This window comes from Aphanomyces astaci (assembly GCF_000520075.1).
Source record: "Aphanomyces astaci strain APO3 unplaced genomic scaffold supercont1.53, whole genome shotgun sequence".
NCBI classification, from domain to species: Eukaryota; Oomycota; class Saprolegniomycetes; order Saprolegniales; family Verrucalvaceae; genus Aphanomyces; species Aphanomyces astaci.
Genome location: NW_009798316.1, coordinates 145,177 through 160,381, shown reverse-complemented (window position 1 = coordinate 160,381; position 15,205 = coordinate 145,177). Strand labels below are relative to the sequence as shown.

The 15,205-nt window shown below is 52.0% G+C and overlaps 12 protein-coding genes across 13 annotated transcripts; 6 read left to right on the top strand and 6 right to left on the bottom strand.

The window, feature by feature from the left end:
• Window positions 1-126: 126 nt before the first annotated feature.
• H257_14088 (hypothetical protein) lies at window positions 127-561 on the bottom strand. Its single transcript, XM_009841821.1, has 2 exons — window positions 429-561; window positions 127-375 (listed from the first exon to the last, which is right to left on the bottom strand). The coding sequence occupies exons 1-2, from the start codon at window positions 529-531 to the stop codon at window positions 179-181; spliced, it is 300 nt and encodes a 99-aa protein (XP_009840123.1). The 5' UTR covers window positions 532-561; the 3' UTR covers window positions 127-178.
• Window positions 562-1,403: 842 nt separating this feature from the next.
• H257_14086 (hypothetical protein) lies at window positions 1,404-3,297 on the bottom strand. Its single transcript, XM_009841819.1, has 4 exons — window positions 3,109-3,297; window positions 2,873-3,049; window positions 2,583-2,813; window positions 1,404-2,532 (listed from the first exon to the last, which is right to left on the bottom strand). The coding sequence occupies exons 1-4, from the start codon at window positions 3,244-3,246 to the stop codon at window positions 2,449-2,451; spliced, it is 630 nt and encodes a 209-aa protein (XP_009840121.1). The 5' UTR covers window positions 3,247-3,297; the 3' UTR covers window positions 1,404-2,448.
• On the top strand, window positions 1,408-2,470 carry H257_14087 (hypothetical protein). Its single transcript, XM_009841820.1, has 2 exons — window positions 1,408-2,036; window positions 2,089-2,470. Exons 1-2 carry the CDS (start codon window positions 1,418-1,420, stop codon window positions 2,343-2,345), a joined length of 876 nt encoding a protein of 291 aa, XP_009840122.1. The 5' UTR covers window positions 1,408-1,417; the 3' UTR covers window positions 2,346-2,470.
• Window positions 3,298-3,825: 528 nt separating the features above from the next.
• H257_14085 (hypothetical protein) lies at window positions 3,826-5,544 on the bottom strand. Its single transcript, XM_009841818.1, has 6 exons — window positions 5,154-5,544; window positions 4,982-5,104; window positions 4,641-4,934; window positions 4,402-4,569; window positions 4,237-4,341; window positions 3,826-4,182 (listed from the first exon to the last, which is right to left on the bottom strand). Exons 1-6 carry the CDS (start codon window positions 5,490-5,492, stop codon window positions 3,907-3,909), a joined length of 1,305 nt encoding a protein of 434 aa, XP_009840120.1. The 5' UTR covers window positions 5,493-5,544; the 3' UTR covers window positions 3,826-3,906.
• Window positions 5,545-5,917: 373 nt separating this feature from the next.
• H257_14084 (hypothetical protein) lies at window positions 5,918-7,706 on the top strand. Its single transcript, XM_009841817.1, has 6 exons — window positions 5,918-6,023; window positions 6,077-6,118; window positions 6,170-6,262; window positions 6,313-6,410; window positions 6,501-6,559; window positions 6,620-7,706. The coding sequence occupies exons 1-6, from the start codon at window positions 5,934-5,936 to the stop codon at window positions 7,327-7,329; spliced, it is 1,092 nt and encodes a 363-aa protein (XP_009840119.1). The 5' UTR covers window positions 5,918-5,933; the 3' UTR covers window positions 7,330-7,706.
• H257_14083 (hypothetical protein) lies at window positions 7,199-7,708 on the bottom strand. The gene is made up of 2 exons (XM_009841816.1): window positions 7,583-7,708; window positions 7,199-7,535 (listed from the first exon to the last, which is right to left on the bottom strand). The coding sequence occupies exons 1-2, from the start codon at window positions 7,692-7,694 to the stop codon at window positions 7,396-7,398; spliced, it is 252 nt and encodes an 83-aa protein (XP_009840118.1). The 5' UTR covers window positions 7,695-7,708; the 3' UTR covers window positions 7,199-7,395.
• Window positions 7,709-7,742: 34 nt separating this feature from the next.
• On the top strand, window positions 7,743-10,586 carry H257_14082. 2 transcript variants are annotated; one of them, XM_009841814.1, is made up of 6 exons: window positions 7,743-8,099; window positions 8,166-8,341; window positions 8,406-8,854; window positions 8,931-9,173; window positions 9,227-9,386; window positions 10,004-10,586. In XM_009841814.1, exons 1-6 carry the CDS (start codon window positions 7,768-7,770, stop codon window positions 10,387-10,389), a joined length of 1,746 nt encoding a protein of 581 aa, XP_009840116.1. In that variant the 5' UTR covers window positions 7,743-7,767; the 3' UTR covers window positions 10,390-10,586. The 2 variants fall into 2 exon arrangements, with proteins under 2 accessions (XP_009840116.1, XP_009840117.1); XM_009841815.1 differs by having other exon boundaries at window positions 7,768-8,099; window positions 8,931-9,386.
• A 183-nt stretch (window positions 10,587-10,769) lies between these two features.
• H257_14081 (hypothetical protein) lies at window positions 10,770-11,448 on the top strand. Its single transcript, XM_009841813.1, has 2 exons — window positions 10,770-11,012; window positions 11,074-11,448. The coding sequence occupies exons 1-2, from the start codon at window positions 10,797-10,799 to the stop codon at window positions 11,380-11,382; spliced, it is 525 nt and encodes a 174-aa protein (XP_009840115.1). The 5' UTR covers window positions 10,770-10,796; the 3' UTR covers window positions 11,383-11,448.
• A 213-nt stretch (window positions 11,449-11,661) lies between these two features.
• H257_14080 (hypothetical protein) lies at window positions 11,662-12,239 on the top strand. The gene has a single exon (XM_009841812.1). It carries the CDS (start codon window positions 11,699-11,701, stop codon window positions 12,101-12,103), a length of 405 nt encoding a protein of 134 aa, XP_009840114.1. The 5' UTR covers window positions 11,662-11,698; the 3' UTR covers window positions 12,104-12,239.
• A 45-nt stretch (window positions 12,240-12,284) lies between these two features.
• On the bottom strand, window positions 12,285-12,840 carry H257_14079 (hypothetical protein). The gene has a single exon (XM_009841811.1). The coding sequence runs from the start codon at window positions 12,796-12,798 to the stop codon at window positions 12,316-12,318; it is 483 nt and encodes a 160-aa protein (XP_009840113.1). The 5' UTR covers window positions 12,799-12,840; the 3' UTR covers window positions 12,285-12,315.
• A 184-nt stretch (window positions 12,841-13,024) lies between these two features.
• H257_14077 (ATP phosphoribosyltransferase) lies at window positions 13,025-14,492 on the bottom strand. The gene is made up of 5 exons (XM_009841809.1): window positions 14,341-14,492; window positions 14,129-14,290; window positions 13,922-14,078; window positions 13,590-13,870; window positions 13,025-13,542 (listed from the first exon to the last, which is right to left on the bottom strand). Exons 1-5 carry the CDS (start codon window positions 14,452-14,454, stop codon window positions 13,375-13,377), a joined length of 882 nt encoding a protein of 293 aa, XP_009840111.1. The 5' UTR covers window positions 14,455-14,492; the 3' UTR covers window positions 13,025-13,374.
• Window positions 13,027-13,385, top strand: H257_14078 (hypothetical protein). The gene has a single exon (XM_009841810.1). It carries the CDS (start codon window positions 13,049-13,051, stop codon window positions 13,262-13,264), a length of 216 nt encoding a protein of 71 aa, XP_009840112.1. The 5' UTR covers window positions 13,027-13,048; the 3' UTR covers window positions 13,265-13,385.
• Window positions 14,493-15,205: the final 713 nt, after the last annotated feature.

Here is a 15,205-nt window from a genome sequence, read left to right as displayed (position 1 = left end):
AACGACGAGACCGTGTCCGCGCTCAAGAAACCAAACGCGGCGAGCGCCAGCGCGTACATTTTGTTTTACCAGCGAAAGGGACAGTCTGCCAAATGATCGCGAGCGTTTGTCGTGATCACGATGGGATGTGACCGTAGCGCGTACAACACATAGCAATAATAATTTAAAACTGTTGATACTACGATGTAGAGATGGTGGCGTTCGCAACCTCCATCGACGTGGTCGGTGTGTTCGTGGTGGTGGCAGGGCGACTGGTAGTCGTTGAAGACAATGGAAATCCCGTGGGGTTTTGCGCATCGTACGGCCGCTCCACGACCTGTCGCAACATAGCGCGTTCGTCTGCGATCACATTCATGCCGTCGCGGAAATCGGTGCCTACATCGCAATGTGTTAGTGGCGTGGAGGATGAAGGTGGGCGAAGTACGCACTGAGGATGGATTCGTCGGCAGGGATCATCGTCACAGAGTACCACAAGACGACGCTGCAGAAAGCGCCGACAACGCACACGACGACGGCGAATGGAACTCGCATGTCGTCAAGCAATCGGAAAATGGATCCTGGCGCTGCAAAATTATTTGTGTTTTGCTTCGAATTTCGAATTTACGGCCATTTGATTCGGTGATGAAAATCGCCAAAGCTTCCGAAGACGTCCGTTGAAAGGCCGACAGGATGAAGAGTTATGGTATGCAGTGGGGGGGGGGGGTTCTAGCTGCAATGTATACAGGTGGCTTTCTTATGGAGAAGCACTCGCTGGAAAGAGGCACATGATGCAGCAGTGTGAACGCCAGAAGGAACCCATATGGACAAGTTCGAAGTTCGATTGATATCATTTGCTGGAGGATATATATATATATCAAGTATATAATACTTCGAAGGTAGTACACAGAGTTGTGAACAATAGAAAAGGTAGTACGTCATTACAAATCACAAGGTAATAAATAAATCAACTCAGCCATGGATGTTTTCAATGGTTTGCCTTCGTAAAGCACTAACTACCCCCTTTCATCACGTTTTCACAAGACAATATGAAAATACTTTCAATGATATTGGCAAGTGTGTGCATGCATTAATTATACTATAGTAGGTCGTGGATACTGTATCGCTTATGGTTTGGTCAACTGGGAGTGTGGGTTGATACGCAGTGCTGATTGGGCATAATCTAAATCGGAGAAATTCGGTTCTTTTATGAAGGAGTGTCGCCAGGGGTGGTAATGATTCTCGGCTTGTGATTGGCTGAAAAGGAAGACATAGCCAGTTGCAATGGATTCCTTCGGCCTGTGATTGGCTGAAATGATCGAAAGAAGAAGGGGTCGGGGACCGCGGGGGGCGATTTGATCTTGAACTTTGTATGTAGTCACGCTTCGCGAAGGTTGGTTAAAATTCCAGCAGCATATCCAAATTCAAATTTCCAAACACGATGAAGCAGCAGCAGCACGACGACCTGGTGCCGCGCAAGAAGCGCAAGCTTCCCAAGCTAGAAGACGATGGAACTACCGCAAGTGGAGATGAGGAAAGCCATGGAGAGGATGATGAGCAATCAGAAATCGCTTCCGCAACCCATCATCTCGAGGAGGACAATGACAAGAAGCCAACCGACAAGGCTGATGACGCTGTCGCTGCGGACAAGAAGGAGCTCCCAAAGAAAGATACTGCGGCGACTGCACCGGTCATACCTATGACGGCAATGATGTTTCCCATGACGATGATGATGCCCATGATGCTGCCTTTCCCCCAAGGGTCTGGGGTTGGACTGGTCGACGAAATCCCGAAGAAAAAGAAGCGCGGTCGGCCGTCCAAGAAGTCGCTGGCCCAGCAGTCGACGCCTTCGATCAACTCCGCCGATCAACCCCTATCCATGCCCATGTGGCCATTCGGTATGCCGTTGATGCCAATGGGATTCAAGTTCCCTATGAACCCGATCATGGTTGCTCCACAAGTCAAGAACGGGAAAGACCACGACGGCAGCGCCACCGCTTCCGTCATGAAGGCAGGATCTGTGGAAGACCACTCAAGCACAGCCAACGTGTCCAGGGAAGGTATTGCGTCTTCGTCCACGTACTCTTATTCCATGACCAAGGTGCGTTCTAGTCTTGGTTGATGACCTGAAGAAAAAGGTGCGAAGTACATCTGGCAAGCCCCGTGGACGTCCGCGAACTCGGCCGCGTCCTGGGGATGTCATTTCCCGCCCCAAGCTCATGAACCTGGCGCCAGCAGTCTTATACGACCACATCAACGGCGGCGGGCCATTGGACAAGGACCCCAAGGAAGAAGAAGAGGACGAGGACGACGATCCGAACAAGGGCGGCGGCAGCCAAGCGCTCCTCCCTGGCGAGCGCGTGGTCTAAGTAAATATGGGGATGGCGTTGCAGTCGGGTCTGAACTCGGGAAAAAGGGGGGTGATTTCGTTTTCCAAAAAAATCCCATGTGTGCATACAAACTTTCAGTGTTTTAAAAAGCTTCTTCGTCATAATTGTCTTCGTCGTTTTCACTCGCATAATGGTCGACGCCATAATCCACATCTTCGTCGTCTTCCTGCAACCAACATGATGACGCGGCAAGACGGGAGTGGAGGATGGACGTACCATGTCGTCGTCGTCCATGTCGAGGTCGTCGGCGGCGGCAACGACAGCATCGTCGACGCCGCCTTTCGACTTTTGTTCGCGCTGCTCCAACGACTTGAGCGTGTGTTCGAACGCGCGCGGTCGAAGGATGGGGGTGACGGCGCCACCGCCGACACTTCTACCGCCGTCATGTCGGATGTTCTCGTTGATCTCTTTCGGCACGTAGCACATATGCGGGTCGTCCAACGACACCTAAGGAACGCGCAGCCGCTTGAGCATGGTTTGGAACGAGAATGGAATGAGAAGAATACCTCTGGGACGGTGACATGTACGACCTCCAAGTCCGAGTCGGCGGTTTTCGCGACAGGATAAAGGTGGTTCATGCGATCGGAGACCACACGCATCTTGTGCACCAGGTACATGTCTGAGTCGGAGAGCTTCACAGGCGCCGGCAGCTTCACAGGTGGAAAGAGCGCGTTGCCTTCTCCCTGCACAACAAACACTCCATTCAGTCGACTGCCAACATGATGCGGCGCATCTGTCATACCGATAGATTGACCAATTGGGTATGTGACATGCCCAATTCGTCCATGGTGCTGCCAACGATGTCTGCCACGCTGATCCCGCGGGAGCCAAAGCCACCGCCGCCGCCGCCACGGCCGCGTCCTCGTCCTCGAAAAGCCATCGCGCCACCCAAATTCTATTCAACCTCAAGTCCTTATTCAACCAAATTTCAGCCGAAACTAAAGTTGGGTATAACTTATAAAACTAGGATCGGTTCGGTTCTTCCCATGTGTATGTCCCATCCGGATAAATGGATTCGTTTCTGATTGGTCCGTTCATCACTGGCCCTCACTAAAAGGTCATTTTCGAATTTGCCACGGAGAAGTCAAGTGAAATAAATCGTCGGTAGCTTGGATTAGTGCACGATAAGCTGCAGGTTCAGATGGCCAGCATGCTGAAAAGTATGACGAGCCTGTTTTGATCACTGTTGAAAATTCCGTGCCAAAGTAAGGGAACTTCTATGTGTGTAGAAGTGGCAGCGATTTCCACGCTGCAAACTTCAAGAAATGAGTTCTACATCGTTTAGTCGCTTCCAGTCTTGTCGGTAGTAGTAGCATCACGTTCAGACCAGTCATGGGATTCGGTTAACATGCATGGCTGTGGCCTCCAGCTAGCTTCCGCAACTTGATTCTGCATTAGGCACCGTAAAGTTATATACAGTAACTACCCAAGGAGTACTGAAGCAAACTCAAGCCAAAGTGGAGGGTAGACAAGAATACGAGATACAGTACAGGATTATTATGCAACCCAGGGTAGGTAGGTAAGTACGTCCGTAGGATGGTTAAGTCGACACTAACATGGCATTCAGTCCGTGGAGCAGTAGCGAGCACAGTTCGTCTGACGCGACTTCAATGTCCAACGTGCGGTCGTCTGCGATCAGCGACAGGTACCGATCCGTCTTGGCCGTGTCCCCCGAGCGTTTGAACACGTCGGTCTTGATGCCTTGGACGACCTGGATCACGTCGGCGATGGCGATGCTTTGGTCGAGCTTGGCCTTGAGCTCCTTCTTGTCTGGTTTTTGCCAGAACAGGCGCTTCAGCTCGACGTCGCAAAATAGCTATGTACAGACCACGTGGTCAAGTGTTGAGAACAAAGTTCGTTGTGTGTGTACCGTGCGCGTGTGCGGCGCTCCGCGGCGGCCATGCTTGATCACGTCAAAGCCAGAGATGAGCATCGTCTTGAACCTCTCCGTGTCCACTTGCTTGGTCACCACGTCCTACAAAAAATCGCCTTTGAATAGTATGTACATAACATACACCCTGTCGCATGTACGAACCATGGCGGTTTTTGGGGGGGTTGTTGGTTGGTTTTCATGGAGAACCACGCGTTGGATCTCGTGCTCGATCTTGTTGGCTGTGGGAGTCGCCAACGTGGTGCTAGGAATCGTCCGCCGAAAGGCCGTCGTCGACTTGGGCGGACTAAACTCGGTCTCTTCGGGCTCCAACTATCGTGCATATCATGTATTCATCACTTGGCACCAGGATATCTATATATCGCTATCATGTCTTGTACTACCTTCTTGGCGGAAACCTCAGCCAACGATGTCGCCGCGGGCTTGGTCTCGATGTCTTGGTTCCGCTGGTTGTTGTTGTTGTTGATATTAACTCTGTTGTGGCTTTGGTTGGAACTGGCTGGCTTTTTCATCTTGTGGCTCTGCAGAATCTGCACGGCGTCCCCCACCACGTCCCCCAGTGACGCGTCGGCGTCGATGGGAAAGGCCACCGCGAGGAACTCTCGGTTCGTGTCGTGGCCGTACGTCGCATACGCGTCGACCCGCGACGGAATTTTCTCGGGCGTGTCGTCGTCTCGCTACAACGAACGAATGATATGACGTGGCAGCACGACAACGATCGTACGTGGACCAGCCGGGCGGCCACGTCGAGGTCCCGAGGCATATTCGTGGCTGCGTGGTAGATGTCTCCCGTCTTAGGATCGAACCGCCGCCCTACAAGGCGGCCTCGAACTTCGGACGAGGGCAGCTACGACAGAATTTCATGGTTGATTCGGGTTGCCAAGTGCAGATTGTACCTCTAGCACCAGCACAACGTTGGGAGTCACGCCTTTGACTTGCAGCGCCTTGGCTTGGTCGACTGTGCGAGGGAAACCATCGAGGATCCACCCGCCCTCCGAGTCCTTTAGCTTGGCAATGCAGTCCGCGATCATGTCAATCACGACGCTGTCCGGGACGAGCGACTTGGCGGCAATGCACTTCTTGGCCACTTTGCCGTACTCGGTTCGAAGTCGAATGTGTTCGCGGAGGAGGTCTCCCGTGGACAGGTGCTCTAGTTGTAGCAACCCGCACACTTTCTTGCACAGCGACGTCTTTCCGCTGCCCGGTGGCCCCGTCACAAAGGCGTGGATCCCCATGCTGTGCAATCTCAACTCCCGAGGTTGAACGGTCAGTTTCCAACGATGCCACAGTTACGCTTTTGAAAGGAAACCACCGACCCAAGCGACGGATGTATATGTGAACTTGATGGCATAATATATGAACCAAAGGTCTCAAGTGGCCATGCTAACGTTAACTGGGACTTGGAAGTTTCGCCTGCACCGCCACAGACGATGCCACGTTTTGTACTTGAAGTTGATGAAAAGTATAAAGCGATTGGATTGGTCAAAATAATTGTATTCTATCGAATCCAAACCTCCGAAAACACAAACTCCGGAGTAATTGATTGGCTTGTGAAAATGTGTGATCAATTGGATTGGATAGAAACTAACCAATGGCCATTGAGATATGGTCATTCTAAATATAGCATTGTTGTAGTGGAGATATGAGAATGCTGGGCAGTCAGTGGTGGTCTGAATATGACACGCGTGACGCGCATCCAGGGCTTCCAGCGCCCGTTCTCCCGCGACCAAGTGACGAGCTGGGTGCTGCAGCCAGTGCTCATTGCCGTACGACTTGTTTGACCTCATATCCAACTCCACCACCAACATGGGCATCCTAGGCATTCGTAGCTCTCACCACGTCGTACCTTCCCGGCCTCCTGGTTTGTCATACCTATATATTGCAATCTGTTTAGCCAGTGACTTTGTGTTAGGCGTTGTGGGTACTGATTCCGTACGGCGTGTTCGTGGCTGTGTTTGGCGTGTGCTGGTTCCTCTGTGAAGTGCGCAACCCAGCCAGCCCCACCGTAACGATGATCGTTCCATCTACTTCTGTTGATTCATAGAGATCGACTAGGCTGTCGCCAAGTGGTGTGTGCCTGTGCCGTCCAAGCCCACGCGATATTGCACCGTGTGCAATAAAAACAGTCCCGGCCTCGACCACCATTGCACGTGGTTCGTAGTAGTACTATGTACATGTCGTAGTAGTAGTACTACTACTGTACTTGAACACCAATTCATCGGCAGCTTATCCATATAGTTTAGGCTCAACACGTGCATTGGCGACAACAACTACGAGCCATTTTTCATCCTCATTGTGTCTGGTATACCATCCTTTATAGTACTAGTACTTGTCTAGTAGTCCCCAATCGTCCCTGCCGTAGGCACGGTTCTCACGTCATACCAAGCCGTGGTGGGCATTCTCATGGCGAGTACGTGGCACGCTGACATTGCAGCGCTACACTCGCCCACCGGGAATACGTCGGGGGGGGCGCTAGCCGCCCTCTGGATCCACAACGCCGTTTGCATCATCTTAGCCATTGCCTACGGCGCCCTCACGTCGTTTCACGTGTACCTGTTGGTGCTGCGCATGGGAACTTATGACTACATCCTTAAGCACGGCGCCAACAACCGGTTCCTGTGGCTGTTGCGGTGCCAATGCCATAAGAAGGCCCATGCGGCCAAGAAGAAGAACACACCCAAGAATCACCCTCCCTTTAACGACCAGGACTCGATCTCGACCGTCACAACCACTACTTCGGACCGCAAAGCAAGCAAGTCCAAGGTTGGCCACACGTCGTCGGTCCAGCATTCGTCCAAGGAAAGCTGTTCCGCGCCATCGTCGAGCGACATTAGTGCGTGGAAGGCGGAATGGCTCAAGAAACACGGCGGCGACGGTGACGAGAATGATGATGATGGATGTGTCCGCTCGACGGAACCCTCGAGCGAGAACGACATGGCGCGGACTCGAAAGGTCAGCGCCAACACTATCCTCGTCGAGGTGGATGGCGCGCTGCCGTCGTCGCCATCGTCCGTGGCGCCGATGGCAGCGAATGGAAACGAGAGCTTTCATGACGTCGACTTGTGCGAATGAGCACAAGCATGCATAACATATATATATATACGATTCAAGTGTCGAATTTGAACATGCGTGCCATCATCATCCGTCGGTGGAAGCGGACGAAGACGTGGCATCGCGGCGGAAGCTGCCAGACAACCCATCGGGGGCAAGCTGTATCCGCGCCACTCCCTTGGCCGTCTGGAACACCGCCGCCCAGTTCTCCATGATGCGCAACGCTTCTATAGCCACATGAGCCTTCATGATACATATTGATGATGGTTCATACTTTCATTCTCGCCTTGGATCATGTCGAATTCCTCGCAGACCTGCTCCAGGTAGACCACCAAGTCCCGCGACGACGTGCGCAGTTGCTCGAGCCGCGCCAGCTCGTCGGCCATGTTTCAAATGTGGCGGAAATCCGGATAAGGTGACCAATTCCGGATAATCATTTCTCCACGAACTTTCGTCGCCATGATGCAACCAGCTCGGCCCGCCGGTGGCGGATCAAAGCAATGGGTGGAACTCCAGCTTCTGTGCCGCGGCAACATGGGAAAGACGCGCATCTTGCAGAGTCTTCTGGCGTACTACCAGAAAGTATCGCCGCATCTGCAGCAACAAGCGCTCCCGACCGTGCCAGATCTCACGCTCAATATTCCCCGCAGTATCGATCTTGTTCAACTGTACGAAGAAGTGGTCGAACGGGGAGGGTACGACGCTGTGTCCGAACATTCCCGATGGACTAGCATCTCTCTCTCCATGAAGTTGAAGATCGCGCCGTCCAAGCTGCAGGTGCTCTACTCGACGTACGTTCTCATTCGGCATATATATATATATACGAAGGGTTCTCATGGGGTATGTTATCGTTTTAGGTGGTTGCGTGGATTTGAATCCCATCAGATTGGCCCCAGGAAAGAAGGCGGGCGTCATGACGATATGGCAGAGCCCGTTGCGACCCACGCCGAGCTCCAACTCGCGACAAGCATTCGGCAAACACCCCTGCCCGTCGTCACCAAGCGGTTGAAAACACATCGAAACCAGCTCTGCGGTACGTCTCAGCCTTTCTAGATATGGAATAATTCCTCGATCGATTTGATGGAATCCCTCGTTAGACTTGGGCGTCATGCATCGGTTGGTGCTAGCGCTCGACTCGAACCTGCCAGACCATGTCGAGTGGGCGCTCAACCAACTGACTGTGCTCTCATTCGGGGCACCGAAAGACCCCGACTGCGACCTCCTCCTGTCGCACGTCCCCGGGCTCCTCGACGCCCTCGTCCGCCAGCTGTCGTCACCTTCCCATGCTCCGATCCTGGCATCCACCAACAACCACCACGATGGAGTGTTTGGCCATCCCATCATGCACGCCGACCGGACGTGCCGCGTCCTCCACATCTTGAGGAATCTGTCCATGATTCCAGACAACCAGCCGCATCTGGCCTCCCACGCGGCGTTTCTTGCGCTCGTGCCGCGCATGTTGCGCTACTCACCACCTTCCTCCCTTCAACAACTCGACAGATACAACCGAGAAGCCGTCGATTTATTGTGGGACGTTGCAGTGCAAGTACGTACGTACGTCTAGTATTACTAGACCACCACTCGTCGTACTAGTTAGTAGACATGATTGATGGTTGTACTAGCTGGCGGGTTCAACTAGTACTACTACTAGTAGTAGTACTACGCTGAATGTGTCGGATGCGTGGATTGATGCAGTGGTGGGGACCTTGTTGGAGTCGTCCCAGAAGCGGTCGAGTGTGTTAAGTGCCGCCCAAGTCCTCTCCCATTGGCTGCAAAGTCCTTCTTGTGCAGATCGAGTCATGCGACACGGGGCCTTCCGGGCGCTGCTTGCGCGGGTGGTCGAAGGCTGTGGTCGCAATCGCGAGGTAGTACGAATACATACTAGTGGGATCGTCTAGTAGTACTAGTTCGCGTTTAGGATGGGTGGCTGCAGGAGGATGACGACCCTGACCCTGCTACTGCCGTGTACAACGACGACGACGACGACGAAACTTGTCATCCTCATGGAGATGACTCGGACGACGCGTGGCCGGTGCCGTGGGAAGAGCGTGGCCAAGTGTCGTATCCGTCATCTTTAGGTATTTTTGTTTGTTTTACCCAAAATTTGGGCCAATTGTTTGCCAAATCGTTCGATTCTTGAGTATCATATTTCTGACTTGATCGTCCAAGATCACACTAATTCGATGTGGATATTTGGTCGAAACGAGTATTGGGTTTTGATTGGTCGATTGTCTGCTGATTTGGTGATTCTGCTCATTTGATTGGGCACTCCAATTTCGAACTCTTGAACGGTATTGATTTGATTGGTCACTTGTTTTGGGTTGTGGGTTTTGATTGGTCGATCAAGTTTTATGACCCCCTTGGCTGATCATTCGATGTGACGTGATGGTTTGAAAATAGAAAAAAGAATAGAAATATGGCGAATTCGCTATAAACTTGCTTCAAAATTCGCCGTGGTTTGTCTAATATCAATATGGAATCACGCTGGCGTTTTTGATTGGTTGAATATACTTCTGTAAGAGCCAATCAAATCTACTCAATAGCGTCGATTCGACGGGGTCTGGAAATATTTTTACCGAATCTATAATAATAGTTCGAATTTTCAGTTGAAGAGGCTTTCGTGGAAACATATGGGGTGTGTTTTTGTTCGATAAAATAAAGTCGAATACATTGATGGTGTTGATGGATCGAGTAGAAGTGGGCGCGGACATGGGCATGGTGTTTGCGTCCAAGGGATGGGATGGTGAGCCGGAATCGAGGAAGATGGACATGCAAGTCCGTGACCGCATGGTGCATCTGCTGTACCTTCTTACGGACCGCCATGACGTGGTGCGTGTGGCGGTGGCGTCGCTGCCGGATGCCATGCGGAGGTTGGTGGGCGTCGTGACGTCCTGCGTGGGTCGAGCCGAGTCGGCGCGGCTGGCGGTGGGAGTGCTGGCGAACCTGTCGCTGGCACCCGCGACTCTTCCGTACTTCTTGCCGATCGAAAAGGACTTGGCGCTGGTGGCTATGTCGGACCCAAGCCTCGCGGGGATGCTTGCCAACATCATGGCCGACGTCTACGGCATGAACTCCCTTTAACGAGAACCATCGCATGCATGGGAAGAGCTGGAATAGGGTCACGTTAGATGGGGATGCTGTTGTAGCTCACTAAGCTCACACCATCACGACGTGATGGGTGGTAAACACTGGGACGCTATGGTTATCCCGTTATTTCACACGTTTCAAATGTACATTCACCATGATCAAATGGACTATAAATTGTAGCTTTCGCAGCTTACCTTGGACATTGCCCATCGAAATTAAATTCCAGGCATTCCCATTCAATACAAATGGCAAGTGAATATTAAAAACTGTCGGTTTCAGTGGCCTTCTTTTTCCAAAGTAGAAGGGTCGCGCCCATCCTGCAATGTGATTGGTCCACAGCTTCTGCGGATCTTTTAAGATCCACATTTCAACATCATATTCCATTTTCACATCCTGGCAACATGCACGACTACGAATCCGCCCAAGCTCACTTCTTGTACGAACACCGCGAACCATGTAGCCAGATCGCAGTGGTCCAGATCGCCGTCTTCTTCGTCTCGTTCGTCTTTACGTACCTGACGTGGTGGGCGGGCCTGTTCGGGCTCCTGGTCGCCGCCGTGGGGTACTACGGCACGCTCACCCCCGTCGTGCAAAGCAAAGTCAGCTTCATCCAATTCGTACGTACGCATGGCTTCATATTCTGGATACAACATGACTGATCGACTTCCTGCCATGTAGTATTACTTTGGGAACTGCTTCATCTTGTTCCTGCAAGTGCTGTCGTCGATCGTCCTGGTCGTTGTCGTGTCTGAATGGCCAGTGATCACGTCATGGGGATGGGTCGTGATTGTGCTTGGTACAGTCTCGTACATCTTCCAGATCTACCTTACGTACATTGCAATCCAACGGTCGTTCTCGTACCGCGCCGAGCTCATGCGAAGCCCTCCGCCGGCAGAGATCATGGTGTATTCCCAGCAAAGCGTGTATACTGCCGTCCCTCAAGTCGTAGGTGGATACCGGGCGCCCATGGATACCAAATCCATCTAGACTCTGGACGACAGAACCATCAATTTTCACACCTTAATCCCAATATTCATGTGCAGTTGCGTTCCCTGTTTGTTGCCCCTGCCAGTAGTTCAGGTCCAGCTTCCCCACCACCTTAGCCCACGAAGACGTACATGTATCTCAAAGCTATCAGTCGACTAAGGGTACTATAGGGGTTAGTAATACTATGCAAAATAGCTTGAATAAACAGTGCAATGTTCTAGTATACGGTGTGCCTACTAAATGCAAACATGGCCTTGTGATTGGTGCATTTAGTCGATGGGAGACAATTGGTTGGTCCGTCATATTCGAAGTCGAGATGAGTGCTGCGATGACGATGCTTGGTGGGCTGTTGCGCCGCCAAGGGGTGCGGTCGATGTCGTCGTGGAAGAAGGCTCCGTTCTCCGTGAAGGATCAAGAGCTTCTTCTCCAAGTGGTGCAATCCGTGCATGAAACGCAAGGTGCTGGTGCGAATCTCACAAGTGTGTTGTCGACGTTCGTCGTGCCCGCCGAGGCTGCGTTTCCCAAGGAATTGCATGGCGTCAAGTTCCCCTTGGAGGACTTGCGAAGTCAATACTGTCTTGAGCGGTTGGATGGCTGGGTCGCCCAAGAATTGGACACATACGGCATTGTGTGGGTCCCTGAGGTCGTGCAGCCCAAGAAGTGGACGAAGAAGGCGAGAAAAGCGGCGGCGGGCAACAAGGAGACTGTCCTCCAAGAGTAGATCGACTAACTGGATCCAAACGCATTAGTGCTGAATTCGTTTGAAGTGGACACGTGACTAGATACATCGATGGTTGATTCTTCGTGAAGGAATAGCCGACGGTCATAATGAATCCTCGTTATACCATGCAACTCCACTCAGGCCAGCCACGTGACCATATGTACAATTGGACATGACAACAGGACGACGTGGGTTTCGTATATGTAGTCAGCTTAAAAGCCCAACCCGGTAAAATACTGTTTGATCTCGGCGGAGTAATCTCCCACAACTTCCAATCGACCAGGTCGGCTCACGACGGTCTTGCCTTGGCACACGATGGACAGTTCGTTCTGCAGCTCCGCTTCGTCGCCGTGGTAGCGACGGACAATCGTGATGATGCGCGTCCGGCCGTTGCGGTAGTCTCGGTACACGGGCAGTTGCAATCCGGTCGCGGTGCGCTTCACAGTGAACGGAATGCCTTCCAACGGCCCTTCCTCGCGCGCAGGGGACCATCCGTTGAAGCTCACCTTCTCGGGAACGTACGTGGGCTGGAACTTCAAGGGCGGGAGTACCAGTTCCACCGGGTTCTCGGCTTCCTTACGCGCGATCTTGCGCAGCGTCGCAGGGTGCTTGAGCTTGCGGTTGATCTGGCGGTTACTGGCCACGCGAAGCGGCGCAGCGAAGCCGACAACGAAGGACCGAACGGAGGTGAACATGGGGAAACGCAATTGCTGGATGGAGGTTGGCGGACCAGTGGCAGTGATTGTAAATAGTGTGATTAATAGCCCACTACCTTCAATTATTGTGTTACATTTATCAAGTTTAATGGGACATTTAAATAACTCCATTGTCATCACACTATTTTTAAAGCCAGAGTTCAAATATAGCCAATTAAACTGTGTTATTGTTGATAATGCGATTGGATTGGTGGAATTCGAGAATCTGTGCTTTCCTTGCAGTGCGAACATGGAGGTGAACGATGAGGATGCGGCCGTCGCCGCTGGTGCTGCGCCGTCGAGGAAGGTTATCGCAGAGATCAAGGAATACGAAGCCCATGTCAGTGCCATGAAGAACTTCAACGAGTCCTTGCGGCAACTGAGCGACAACATCGAAGTGATGACCCAAACCGTCGAGCAAACCAACAAATTGGCCGCGGGGTGGCTGCGGCTATGGCACAAGTAACACCCCTTCCAAATCCACATGCATGATGTAACTCTTCCGACGATGAGCGATCCTTCCCGACTGTATGCGAACTCTTATGCTTATATAACATGACATTCTACATTGTATCGTTAAGCACGACAATTCTCAATGTCGAGCACGAAGATATCCGTGGCCCCTAGCTCATGGAGGTCGTCCATGATATCCGCGACGTCGTGGCGAGGGACCATCGCCGACACCGCGCAGTAGTCTTCGTTCAGGAGCGGGTTGATCGTCGGCGCTTTTCGGCCTGGGGTGATCTGCCCACCATGTCAGTCTTCATCTACGATAACGGAATCGCTCGTACCGTAATGGCCTTCTGGAGCTTGTCCCGCGCAATGTTGTACGAGATCATGCGATACTTCTGCGCGAAAAGGAACCCCAGCAGTCGCTGGTGGATCTTGGTCACGAGCTTGCCGTGCTTCGTGTTGGGGTTCGAGATGAGCACCGCTTCCGTCTTCATGATGTTGCTCACGATCTCGAGCCCCGCCGCCTTCATAGTCGTGCCGGTTTCCACCAAGTCGACAATGCCGTCGGCGAGACCCAACCCGCAGGCCGCTTCGACGGACCCGCCGACATACTTGATGTCTACAAGCACATGATAGATATGCAAGGACCAAGAGGCGATAGACGACGTACGAGTGGGTTTGCCGGGCACTTCAAATTGCTTGAAGTACTCCCGCGCGACGTTTGGAAAGGACGTGACAATGCGCTTCCCGGCCAAGACGGAGGGATCGGTGATCCCGCTGGCTACGGGGGCCTGAACAGACAACGAGCATTTGCCAAACCCCAAGTTCTACGCATGATTGGGATCAGCACGGAGAATGGACAAGGACTTGCTCGAACCATGAGCTCGTTGACAGTGGTCTGGCTCTCGGCAATGATGTCTTGACCTGTGATCCCGAGATCGACGTTACCCTCGCCGACATACGCAGCAATGTCCGATGCAGGCAAGAACACAATCGTGACAGGAAGCGACGAGCAATGCGCGATGTCTAATCGATGGGGCTACATACATCGAGGGGGTCAGATGCACGACCTTGCACGAAGATATGTACCCGAGTGTAGTCGAGGCCGGCGCCATTGAGGAACTTGACGATGTGGTCGTGCAACCGACCCTTCTTGGGCACAGCGAAGAGGAGGTTGTTTTCAGTGGAGGGAATGTCTGCCATGATGGAGTTTCGGCGGATTCAGAAGTGTAGAGGTGCTTGCTTCCATGGATCGCGCAATTTCTGGTCAAGGGCATCCGGATAACGTTTCTAGTCACCAATCCCTCGGTTTAACAACCTACACCTGTAAGTCATGACACTTTAAAAGCTCCACAACCTTGATTTTGTCGTTATCGCTTTGGCGGTGCGACTTTTGAGAACAGTGACATCCGGATAGCAGGTTCTTATGGCTCAAACTTGCACCCACACTTCAGTTTCTTGTGGGTCGACAATGTAGGGCAAATATCTGTACATATTAGGATTACAACAGGGTACTAGTATACGTATAGTTAGTATACATACTGCTATCATGACCATGTTTAACGTTAACTATCGAATTTCCACAGCGTCGACTTGTACCCAATTTTGATCGCCAGTGACCTTCGCCGACAGAGTGTTGATCGTTGAACTGAAATATGTCGAACTGAGTATGTCCAGATCGAGATGTATGTCCAATTAGTGGACAATGCTCGTATGAATGGATGGCGGAGAATGAGCATGCTGTTAGGTAGTACTGATTAGGTACTTGGTGCACAAAGCGGGGGGGGGTGTCTCTACTATCTTTGTGACTTTGCATGTGAATGATGATAGCCTCATCGTACTGTCTATAATTCAAAGCAACGTTAGCAGCTACGGGAGTACAGTAATCGATAGCGCAACGAATGCTCTCATCACAACATGCAAGTGCCTCGGGCTTGAGCTAGTTATTATCGGC

Coding starts and splice junctions, on each gene's coding strand:
- H257_14083 (XM_009841816.1), bottom strand. CDS start 7,694: ATGGCCGACGAGCTGGCGCGGCTCGAGCAACTGCGCACGTCGTCGCGG. Junction 7,536..7,582: donor GATCCAAGGCGAGAATGAAA/GTATGAACCATC, acceptor ATGTGGCTATAG/AAGCGTTGCGCATCATGGAG.
- H257_14082 (XM_009841814.1), top strand. CDS start 7,768: ATGATGCAACCAGCTCGGCCCGCCGGTGGCGGATCAAAGCAATGGGTG. Junction 8,342..8,405: donor ACATCGAAACCAGCTCTGCG/GTACGTCTCAGC, acceptor ATCCCTCGTTAG/ACTTGGGCGTCATGCATCGG. Junction 9,174..9,226: donor GCTGTGGTCGCAATCGCGAG/GTAGTACGAATA, acceptor GTTCGCGTTTAG/GATGGGTGGCTGCAGGAGGA.
- H257_14084 (XM_009841817.1), top strand. CDS start 5,934: ATGACACGCGTGACGCGCATCCAGGGCTTCCAGCGCCCGTTCTCCCGC. Junction 6,263..6,312: donor GCAACCCAGCCAGCCCCACC/GTAACGATGATC, acceptor GAGATCGACTAG/GCTGTCGCCAAGTGGTGTGT. Junction 6,411..6,500: donor CTCGACCACCATTGCACGTG/GTTCGTAGTAGT, acceptor CATATAGTTTAG/GCTCAACACGTGCATTGGCG.
- H257_14087 (XM_009841820.1), top strand. CDS start 1,418: ATGAAGCAGCAGCAGCACGACGACCTGGTGCCGCGCAAGAAGCGCAAG. Junction 2,037..2,088: donor AGCCAACGTGTCCAGGGAAG/GTATTGCGTCTT, acceptor GGTGCGTTCTAG/TCTTGGTTGATGACCTGAAG.
- H257_14085 (XM_009841818.1), bottom strand. CDS start 5,492: ATGGGGATCCACGCCTTTGTGACGGGGCCACCGGGCAGCGGAAAGACG. Junction 4,570..4,640: donor CTGAGGTTTCCGCCAAGAAG/GTAGTACAAGAC, acceptor TATGCACGATAG/TTGGAGCCCGAAGAGACCGA. Junction 4,342..4,401: donor CCCCCCCAAAAACCGCCATG/GTTCGTACATGC, acceptor GATTTTTTGTAG/GACGTGGTGACCAAGCAAGT.
- H257_14086 (XM_009841819.1), bottom strand. CDS start 3,246: ATGGCTTTTCGAGGACGAGGACGCGGCCGTGGCGGCGGCGGCGGTGGC. Junction 3,050..3,108: donor CCCAATTGGTCAATCTATCG/GTATGACAGATG, acceptor TTTGTTGTGCAG/GGAGAAGGCAACGCGCTCTT. Junction 2,814..2,872: donor TACATGTCACCGTCCCAGAG/GTATTCTTCTCA, acceptor CGCGTTCCTTAG/GTGTCGTTGGACGACCCGCA.
- H257_14079 (XM_009841811.1), bottom strand. CDS start 12,798: ATGTTCACCTCCGTTCGGTCCTTCGTTGTCGGCTTCGCTGCGCCGCTT.
- H257_14080 (XM_009841812.1), top strand. CDS start 11,699: ATGAGTGCTGCGATGACGATGCTTGGTGGGCTGTTGCGCCGCCAAGGG.
- H257_14077 (XM_009841809.1), bottom strand. CDS start 14,454: ATGGCAGACATTCCCTCCACTGAAAACAACCTCCTCTTCGCTGTGCCC. Junction 14,291..14,340: donor CCGGCCTCGACTACACTCGG/GTACATATCTTC, acceptor CGATGTATGTAG/CCCCATCGATTAGACATCGC. Junction 13,543..13,589: donor AGCTCCAGAAGGCCATTACG/GTACGAGCGATT, acceptor CATGGTGGGCAG/ATCACCCCAGGCCGAAAAGC.
- H257_14078 (XM_009841810.1), top strand. CDS start 13,049: ATGGAGGTGAACGATGAGGATGCGGCCGTCGCCGCTGGTGCTGCGCCG.
- H257_14081 (XM_009841813.1), top strand. CDS start 10,797: ATGCACGACTACGAATCCGCCCAAGCTCACTTCTTGTACGAACACCGC. Junction 11,013..11,073: donor AAGTCAGCTTCATCCAATTC/GTACGTACGCAT, acceptor CCTGCCATGTAG/TATTACTTTGGGAACTGCTT.
- H257_14088 (XM_009841821.1), bottom strand. CDS start 531: ATGCGAGTTCCATTCGCCGTCGTCGTGTGCGTTGTCGGCGCTTTCTGC. Junction 376..428: donor TGCCGACGAATCCATCCTCA/GTGCGTACTTCG, acceptor ATTGCGATGTAG/GCACCGATTTCCGCGACGGC.